This window comes from Arachis ipaensis, chromosome B9 (genome assembly GCF_059453495.1).
Source record: "Arachis ipaensis isolate K30076 ecotype BB chromosome B9, ASM5945349v1, whole genome shotgun sequence".
Taxonomy (NCBI): Eukaryota; Viridiplantae; Streptophyta; class Magnoliopsida; order Fabales; family Fabaceae; genus Arachis; species Arachis ipaensis.
The window spans coordinates 66,000,693-66,010,965 of NC_142444.1; the positions used below are offsets into that span (position 1 = coordinate 66,000,693).

At 33.6% G+C, this 10,273-nt stretch overlaps 1 protein-coding gene across 2 annotated transcripts; it reads right to left on the reverse strand.

Annotated features, from left to right (window-relative positions):
• Positions 1 to 5,791: 5,791 nt before the first annotated feature.
• On the reverse strand, positions 5,792 to 7,887 carry LOC107619296 (thioredoxin-like protein YLS8). Of its 2 annotated transcripts, XM_021111125.2 has the most exons (3): positions 7,770 to 7,887; positions 7,521 to 7,663; positions 5,792 to 6,379 (listed from the first exon to the last, which is right to left on the reverse strand). In XM_021111125.2, the coding sequence occupies exons 2-3, from the start codon at positions 7,638 to 7,640 to the stop codon at positions 6,071 to 6,073; spliced, it is 429 nt and encodes a 142-aa protein (XP_020966784.1). In that variant the 5' UTR covers positions 7,641 to 7,663; positions 7,770 to 7,887; the 3' UTR covers positions 5,792 to 6,070. The 2 variants fall into 2 exon arrangements, with proteins under 2 accessions (XP_020966784.1, XP_016177040.1); XM_016321554.3 differs by having other exon boundaries at positions 7,521 to 7,832.
• Between the last annotated feature and the right edge of the window lie 2,386 nt (positions 7,888 to 10,273).

Here is a 10,273-nt window from a genome sequence, read left to right on the forward strand (position 1 = left end):
CGTCATCTGAGTTCTGCGAGCCACGCGTACCCGTCGAGCATGCGTACGCGTCAGTCACTGCCCCACCAATCCACGCGTGCACGTCAGCCATGCGTACGCGTCGCCTCCAGTTCTCCAAAGCTTCATTCTTCCTATCCCTTCCACTTGTGCATGTTTCCTTGCCCTATAGAACCTGAATCCACTTAACAAATACATCATGGCATCGAATGGTAATAGAAGGGGACTAAAATATAGCGTTTTTAGGGTTAAAGAAGCATGTTTTAAACCATGAAGCAAAATTAGGAAAGAAACACAAAAATTGCAATAAGTGCGGAAAATATTGATAAAACTCCAAATTCTACACAAGATAAACCACAAAATTGGGGTTTATCACGGTGCCTCGCATCAACAACAGGGTCTAAATCTCCGACGCACAACAACCTTGTAATGAAGTGGTTCTTCACATTCGCAGCACCTGCCGCCACCGGCAAAGGAGCGGTTGCGACATTGTTCTACAAGGAACACCGATTCTTCGCCACCCTCTTCTCCTTCTTCCGTTGTGTTTTCTTATTCTCTGCTTCGTTCTATCTTTCTCTCACTCACCCTTAACCCTCTCTTCTCTGCAACGTCGCCAAAAAAAGTCTTTCCCCTGTCAACGCTACCTACTCCTCCATACTAAGAACTTCAATTCTGTCTCTGATCCTCTCTTCTCATTTATTAAATTTTTGTCTTCTCAATTTTTTTTTATGATTTAGATGAACAAACAAACACATATATGAATATAAGAGCGAGAAAGAATGATTTTGAAAGTGATCTATAGTTGGAACAAAGCTAGACAAAATAGTTTTGAATTTGAACTTCATAAATCTCCCGCCTAATACTTTTTCATGTTGAGAAATTTTGCCACTTGTCAAATATTGATCTATACACTTCTCGTTCAACAAATCTATATACTTGTCATTCAATGAAGCTACTACTACTCTCTTATTATATATTAATAGATTAATAGATAGATATTAATAGAAGATTCAGATTTTTGGCATATCCATGTATCCAACCACCGTATACATTTCTAAACATACCTACATCGGTTCTCTTTTTTTTTTTTTTTTGTCTTGGTTCTTCTTCTTTGAATGTGAAAGAGGTTGAAGCAAATATTTGTTGTTTGGGCTTCACTTTGGCCCTATAAGAAACTATTTTGAATATTTAAGATGAGGGAGGCAAAATTGAGGTAATAAAAGCTCTGAATAGTAAACCAAGTTGGGTTAGTCTAGTGGTTAGCTCACTAGTCTGCTTAAGCAAGTGTCGAGGGTTCGAATCCCGCCTTGTGCATGCAGCAACCCATTGGCCAACGGCAAACCTTTAAATGGAGCTCAGTACCACAACGGATTAGTCCTTGACCTGTCGGGTTGGGGATACCGTGGGAAACCAAAAAAAAAAAAAAAGCTCTGAATAGTACAGATAGATCTAACAATTATTTTGGTCTTATCATCTCAAATTGTAAAGATGTCATGCAAAATTTTAGAACTAGCCAAATATCTCATATAAAGAGGCATGAAAACTTAATTGCCCACTCTAACTAAATTAGCTCTTACATGCCAAATACAATGTACCTGGAACATGGAACAAGGTTCAACAGATCTCTATAATCTATCCCAGTTAGACAATTTGGGCTCTTCTATATTCTAATAATATTAGTGATTATCTTTCAAAAAAAAAAAAAAAATGGTGATAACTCTTTAAATCTTTAGGCTTTTTTTTCTTTTGGCGGATGTGGATACACTCTCACAATAGTTCCCTTGTGTTTCCCCTTCTTTATAATTTTTTTTTAAAATATCTTAGATTGATTGATTTCTTTAGATTGAATAATGGTTTTGTTTTCCTTAATTTTCCCTCATTTGGAAACTTGAATGTTATTTGTAATTCATTTTTATTGGAAAATTCCACTTTCTCTTATGCTGACCTTAACTGTTCATTTGTAATTCATCATTATGAATCTTATCTTTCTGTGTGTATGTCTATACTCTATATAAACCTCCAACTGTAATTATTATTCACTATGGAGGAAGAGAGAATATATAGATAAAGAAGAGAGAAAAAATATAATAAAAAAAGATAAATGAATGGTTATCTAGTAATGTAAAAATAAAAATTTTGTACTCCTTCCAGGAAAACATAATCTCTCTCATTTTAATCTATCATTTTGGCTAAGAATATTGAAATTAAAAGTAATCTAAAGGTGCATATTACTTTGTTAAATTCCTTGGTGGCAATGTTCAAAAAGTAATATAATGATCAAAAGAGCTTTTTGATGATGTTCAATATGGGTATATAACTATATATAAAATGAGCATAACAATTATGTGTTTATTATATGTACCATGTTTATATATAGATTATTACATTTTATTAGATAAAAATTACAGGCTAATATAAAAGAAGAGTATTGATGAACTCTAATAAATATAAAATATCTTAATACATAAATAAATATTTTAAATGGCAATACTTTAATACACAAGACTTTAAATGACAATAAAATCTTTTGTTCTTAAATAATTAAATATAAAATATATAAATACAAAATATATGAGTATTTTTTATTCATTAAGATTAATTATTATGCAAATAATTTTTATAATATTAAAATGATATTCTAAACTATAACATAAAAATATAAAATAATTAAAATTTTATTTTATATTACTTAACAAATAATTAGATTATTATATTCAAAATTTTGTTAACTAACTAATTTTGTTAAAAATATTATTATATAATATAATTTTTTATCAAAATATTTTAAAAATATTATATATAATACATGAAAATATTAACCTTCTCATTTTTTTCAATTTTTTTTAAATAGAATAAATAATATAATTCTAAATACATGCCTATCACATTATATATTTACTTATATTAGTAAGACCTAAACTAATCAAACTTAGGCCAATGAATTATAACTCAAATGGCATAGTCTTCTCATACTCACTTAAGAGGTCGCGGGTTCGAGTCTTTCTATCTTTGGTTAAAAAAAAAACTAATCAAACTTAGGTAATTAAAAATATAAAACATATAAATATAAAAAATATAAATATTTTTTATTCATTAGAATTAATTATTAACATGAAGACCGTGCATTGTGCGCTTATCCTTTGTCCATTGAGCTTCTCTCTCACTCTTTTCATAGTCCTTCTTGTTGGTGAATCAGTCTACATCAAATAACATATTAAATTTGTTACATTAAAATTAAAAAAATATATATTTTACTTTTGGATTTAACAAAATATATTTTTAATAAATTTTATATGATAAAAAATATTTTGAAAATGATATTTATACATCAATTATATATATAAAAGTGTGGTCGAGTTAGAGAATAAAAAATTTAATTAAAAAATAAAAAAATATTTAAAAATAATAAAAATTAAAAAATAATCTTATTATAAATATATAATTATAAATATTTTATATATGAACTATAAATGTTAAATTTAAAAAAAAAATTTTAATTTTCAATTTATTAGTTATAAAAAAAACAAATAACAAACAAATACATATATACTCAAGTGGCCACTAACCATCAAACATGTATTTAGAATTATATTATTTATTCTGTTTAAGAAAAATAAAAAAAAAATAAAAAAGTTAATTGAAGATTGACATAACGATGGCAGATGTTTTGTAATTGAAGGAAAATATCATTATTTCCCTTCCTTTCTCTCCAAAACAAAATCTTGCAAACGCGCACACGCTTAGTTTTGGCTAATATATGTTCTAAAAATACATGCTAATGTTACTATTAGTTTTTTTATTTTAATTTTTATAATATTTTTTACTTTAATAACTGAACAACAAATACACTAAAAATTTAAACTATATTTTTTCTATACAATTTTTCTGTGCATATTAACTAAACTCTTAAAAATATCGTCCTTGATTAATTGACTCAACTTCCGAAAACTTGATGTAAAATGGTTATGTGCATATTAACTAAACTCTTAAAAATTTCGTCCTTTGATTAATTGACTCAACTTGATGCGAAAGTAAAAGCCTTCATGAAATTGCTATTTTCTTGCATCATTCCACTATTTGATCTTAAAGATACTAAAAACTATGTATACAATTTCATTTTGAGAACTAATCTAAGTGTTGTCATTAAGAGGCGCCCTCTCTAAGCACTACCTCAATGAAACCATCATCCCAATAAAAAAAAAAAGGGCAAAAAATGAAGATTGGAGTAAAGTAGTCCTTTAGATTTGGTTCGTGCATTAATTTAACCCTTGAAATTCTAATTGCACTAATCTAAACTTTTAGATTGAACTTCGGGCAACATACTAATCCCTCGGAAGTGGATCCTCTCCAGTAGAAAAAAAAATTGGATGGTGTCCAGTGTAGGATCTACCTTTCATTATTCTCTCTCTCCTATTAAATTTTGGTCCCACTTATAAAATTAAAGGTGAGAGATCATACATTATTCTCTCAAGTGTTAAAAAAAATGGAGAGGATCCATTCTCCTAATCCCTCAATTAATTTTCAACGTGAGTCAATAGCCAGACTACTGATGTGACACCACTACTGCCACGTGGCATCATCACTCACCCACATCATCATCATCATCATCCTCTTTCTCATCTCTTTCTCCCTCTTCTTCCTCCACCCTCCACCACTTCTCACCTTCCATCACTTCTTGCTCCAAGTTCCTCGGCCTCCATACTATCTCATCCGATCTCCTCCCCTCTTCCTCCACTTCCACCGCCACAACACCGGTCACCACTCCCATTGCCTCCAACGATGTTTTTTACCTCTCATTTCTTGATCTTGTGTTACTTACGATTGCTCCCTCACCCTCTCACTAACTTCACTCCTAAACTCTCATCAATCCATCCCAAAAATCGCATTTGCTTCTCACTCTTAACTTCTCCAATAATGGCTTCAACCTCTCGAAAAGGTAAGAAAATAATTATAACAATCCAAACAAAGTCTTATACTTACTCCTTTTACTTACTCGTGCTATATAAACTTGAAATTGCTAGGTCTTAGTTCCGATTGGCAATGACACCAAGCCTATGGAGGCCGTCATCACCGTTGCATTCACCGTAAATTAGCTCATTATTCAAGTTCTCCACAGCGTTAAGAACTTAGCTAACGTTGTCATCTCCGATGTTGCTGACACCTCTCTCTCTCTCTCTCTCTCTCTCTCTCTCTCTCTCTCTCTCTCTCTCTCTCTCTCTCTCTCTCTCTCTCTCTCTCTCTCTCTCTCTCTCTCTCTCTCGGATTAATTATATTATTAGTGAATATATTTGGTACTATGTGCCGTTGTAACTAGAAATTCCCTTTTCAATGTATGTGTGTATTTTGTGTGCAAGGAGGTGTTCCCAATCTGCGGCAGTGAAAATAGAAGAAAATAGGAGGAGATTAGAGGAGATAGTATGGTGACAGAGGAACTTGCAGCAAGAGGTGGTGGAAGGTGAGAAAGAGAGAGAAAGGTGAAGGAGAGGGAGAGGTGACGGAAGGTGGGGGAAGAAGAGGGAGAGAGGGATGAGAAAGATGATGATGATGATGATGTGAGCTCAGTGATGATGCCACGTGGCAGTAATGGTGTCACATCAGTAGTTCAACTATTGACTCACGTTAAAAATAAACCAAAGTACTAGTATGTTGTCCGGAATTCAATCAGGAGGTTTAAATTAGTGCAAGTGGAATTTCAGGAGCCAAATTGATACGCGGGCCACAGACGGTGAATAATCAACTTCAAAATATAAATAAAATTCTGTAATGAGAAAGTTGCAATCATAGATTATAATTTATAAATAAGAGCACCTATTGTAATTTTTGCCAAATAACACGTTGCATGCTACCAGAGCAGAGCACTGCTACGCTAACATGATAAAAACACATTCAGACATGTAAGCTTATTTCAGACTCACATGTAAAGACACCATATATTGCTGGTAATAGCAGCTAAGCAGTTTTTGGAAGAAAACATTAAACATAGGAATTGTCTTACAGATCCAGAAACATCAAGGTATGATGCACAATATATGGTGATTACAAGAATGAAAGCAGCAATGTTTGCTTGTGAGGCTTAGTAACGGTACTTGGTTGAATAATCTTTGGGGGCAATCACGAGACCACGGCCCTTCCTTGCCCCTCTGTAAACTGTCTCGATAATGTTGATGAACTCTTGCTTGTCCTTGAGAGCCCAGTTGATCTTGTTGTTGTTTCCAGTGCCAAGGTCTATCATAATGTGCTTGTTCCTAAAGAAGAACATCACCGTGGATGGGTCATAGAGCTCGTACATGGTGTTGAAATCAGGAACCTCCGTGATGTCCACAAGGTAAATTACAGCAAAGTTTTTTATTGTTTCAGCAACTGATGCTAACACTTCATCCATCTGAGCATGCAAAAAACAAATTATTATTTAGAAGACAAGACACCATGCTACAATTTCTATGGTGTTTCGTCATAGTAATCTAAATATAATGCTACTTCAAAGTAACATGTATCAACCAAGGCGACATCTTCATTCTGGAAGGAATTCTGGAAGGCAGGCACAAATGCAAAGACACAAAAATTACAAAATTTGGGATAAACATACAAAAACTAGGTTGGTTGAGGCACACTCGTAGACATTCAACCAACATCATGATGTTCATTGAAGAATAAAAAGTCTTATAAGATTTACTAATATTAGTCAATTTCAATAAGCCAGATCATGGTCGTTGAGATTCAAATTGCAAACTTATTTTCAGGACCACGAGTTGAGCTGAATCATAATCACATCCTAAATAACAAAAAAAGATAACTTTCTTTTAATATAACAGTATAATCACCTAAATTCAACTAATTCATCAACGGTCTAAGCAAAAAAGTAAATTAGTCAATTTGAAAGACTGACTATAATTTTCTTTATCTTTTTACCTGGTGAATTGGTATTCAACATAAAGGAACACAGATAAAGGGGTTGTGCCTGAATTTTTGAGAAGGCAAAAAGTTGTGTTTCGAAATTCAATTCGTCAGCTGTTATTTTGTCTTTCTTTATATTTCAGTTATCCATAAAACCCGATGTTTGGCTTTTCAGCCATTTTTAGTTTCCTCTGAACCTCTTCCTCCTTTCTATAGGACACCATTTATTTGCAGGCACACAATAAGGCATCCTCCTTGTCTCTCCTTTGTCTTATGGAGAGAGGGAGACCAAAAAGAAAGGTAAAGGGTTCGAGAGAACACATGGACACATTGCAAACCGGCAATCACTGCACGATTCAAGCTATGTCGTTGTGACAGGAAAACAATCCTTCATATAATCTATACTGCTGCTGGATTGATGAGCCACATCAAACCACATGAATTGAATCCCAATTCAAGCAATACTAACGGCTAGATCATACACACATAAAAAATTCATAAAACGTGTATATTTGATGATAAACACTTACAGCTCATTATTACAACAATCAACTCAGTTTTATACTCCAATACACGAAAATCAATCCAAGCCAGACTGTAATGTTAAAAAACCTAAGGGTAGGAATTACCTGCATGCAGGTCTCATCCCAATCATGGCCGAAGCGGATGACAACGAGACGCTCCTCCTCCGCAAGAATCGCCTGATCCACCGCCCATCCCGAATGCAAGTGCGGCAACAGGTATGACATCTCCTTTCTTCTTTCGACAAACCCTAATTCATACGAAAACCAACCAAACCCAACCCAACCCCTTCCAAATCAAATTACTAACACAATTTTAATAAAATAATAATAAGAGAATTTGAGGTTTGCAATTACTAGTTCGTTAGATGATAAGAATCAAAGACAGAGGAAGAGAGAGTATCTCAATGGATAGGGGTACAGTACTTAGAAGAACTGCTGCAGAAACAAAGATATGACCTTGGATCAAGGTTCTGAAAACCGAACTGGTTATCGAACCGTTCTAGTTATTGATTTACTGGTTTATTGGTCTAACCAGTTTAATTATGGTTCAACTGGAAAAACCGTTATAATAAAATAATAAATAAATTATAAATAAATATTCTAAAACATAATTTTAGTCTAATATAAATCTTAAGATGTCTTCTAAATTTAAAACACTATATAAATATCATCAACCAAAGTCTTATGAACTTATTTAAATACAAACGCAAAATTGAATCACACAAAAACAAAACAGCAGTAATTCAGTCTCCAGCAGCACATCACTAAGTAAAGAATCACAAGACACTATATAACTAAAATCAATTAATCATAAAGATAGTCACCATGTAAGCATAACTAAGTCACAAAAACAGTAAAACACAAACAAAAACACAAAGCAGCAGCAATCCAGTCTCCAGCAGCACATCACTATGCAAAAAACACAAAATCCTACATAACTGAAATCAACAAATCATGAAGACTGTCACCATCTAGGTATAATTAGGTCTCAAAACAGTAAAACATAACCACAAAAAGCAGCAATTCAATCTCCAGCAGCACATCACTATGCAAAGAAATCACAAAATCCTACATAACTGAAATAAATAATCATGAAGACAATCACCATCTAAGCATAATTAAATCACAAAATAGTAAAACAAACACAAACACGCACAAAACAACAACAATTCAGTTTCTAGCAGCACATCACTTCGCAAAGAAATCACAAAACAAAAAACATCAGCACAACAACAGCACAGCAGAACATATGCTGAATTAACTAACTTAACAATCTAAGCACAATTAAGCCCAAAGCATAGTTTTAATTGACTTAATAAAACACAAAAATGCTCAGCAGTGAACAACAGAGAGCCAAAAAACACAGCACAGCAGCGAAGAAGACACAAACCAGAGTACAACACAGCATAGCAGTAGTGAGCAGAGCCATAAAATAATCAATATAATTTGATAATTTATGAACTAAAAAACAAACACGAACAGCAGGCACTAGTAGTGAGCTATGTGATACAAGTATTCCTTTAGGCAATGAGCACAAAATTTATCATCAAGAAACTTTAACAAAATTTAACAACAGAAAAAAATAAAAGCATGTACAAACCAGTAACAATTTATTGGTATCAATTTATCATCAATCAGTAGGAGGATTGGCGTTGGGGGAATGGAAGGGCTTCAAGAACGATGAAACAGGAGGATTGAAGAACGACCATGACGAACCAGGTGGCGACAGTGCGACCAACGGCAGCGCGATGGAGGCTAGGGTTGTGTTTTGGGGAGAAATAATGAGAGTATGCATGAGACTGAGGAATCAGGAATGGGGCTCCAGAGGGGGGCAACGGCTTCAGGTCACTTAGGACGACACTGCGCGACGGCAAGGGCTGCGCAAATCTCCAAGCTGGCTCCATGAACTTGCGACGGTGAGTGACTTCGACGGAGGTGTCGCGACGACGGCGGTGGCTGGACGGAGATTGCACAGGAAGCTTGAGGTGGAGACTGCAGGCGTGGCCACTGAGTGCGAGAGGTGAGAGTGGAGGGCTGCAGGGTGGAGGCTCAAGAGCGGTGTCTGAGTGAACTGAAGACTGAAGGCTAGGGTTCGTTTCTGGATCTCTAGGCAAAATGGAGAGTTTTTGGCAAAATTTAGAAAACAGGCCGAGTCACGGTTCGATTCGACCGACCGATTTTCGGCCAATTCGGCGGTTCAATTTCGGTTCTTGAATTTGACAATTTTACCTTCTATTTGAATCGTATTTATTAACGGTTTTTGGTTTGACCAGTTCGATTGGCCAATTCTAACCAATTTTCAGAACATTGCTTCGGATCGATATTTTGTCCAACTAAATTCTTACGTGTTTAGATCACCAAAATAAGTATGAGTTAAACTTTAACTTGTCAATTTCAAAAATTCGGATTTAATATATTTAGTTTTTAATATTAAAACTTCACAATTTACTTTGTATTTTTAAACTAATATATTCTGGTATCCTAGATAATACATAAAATATATGAATTTTTTTTAAAAAGAATTAAACAAAAAGAATATATAATAATCATCACTATAAATATTTTATAAAGTTGTAATTAAAATCAAAGTTTAATAATTTTTAATGTTAAAAACATTAAAAATAATTAGTGTTGTCTCAATTAATTTGGACTGGTTGTATCAGGGATTCGAATCCCATTTTATATGTAGTAATTCATTGGCTAGCGACAGACTCTCAAATAAAATTTCAATCTGTAATAGATTAATCCTCGGCCTGCTGAGTTAAAATATATCGTGAAAAAAACATAGTATTTGCCTTTAAGGTTTACCAAGTTAAAAAATACCATAGAAAAAAATAATATTTGTCTTTAAGTAGAAT

What these genes read in the sequence shown, in the direction of transcription:
- LOC107619296 (XM_021111125.2), bottom strand. Translation starts at nt 7,640, where the DNA reads ATGTCATACCTGTTGCCGCACTTGCATTCGGGATGGGCGGTGGATCAG. An exon ending in GGGATGAGACCTGCATGCAG is followed by an intron (nt 6,380 to 7,520) that starts GTAATTCCTACC and finishes TTGCATGCTCAG; the next exon opens with ATGGATGAAGTGTTAGCATC.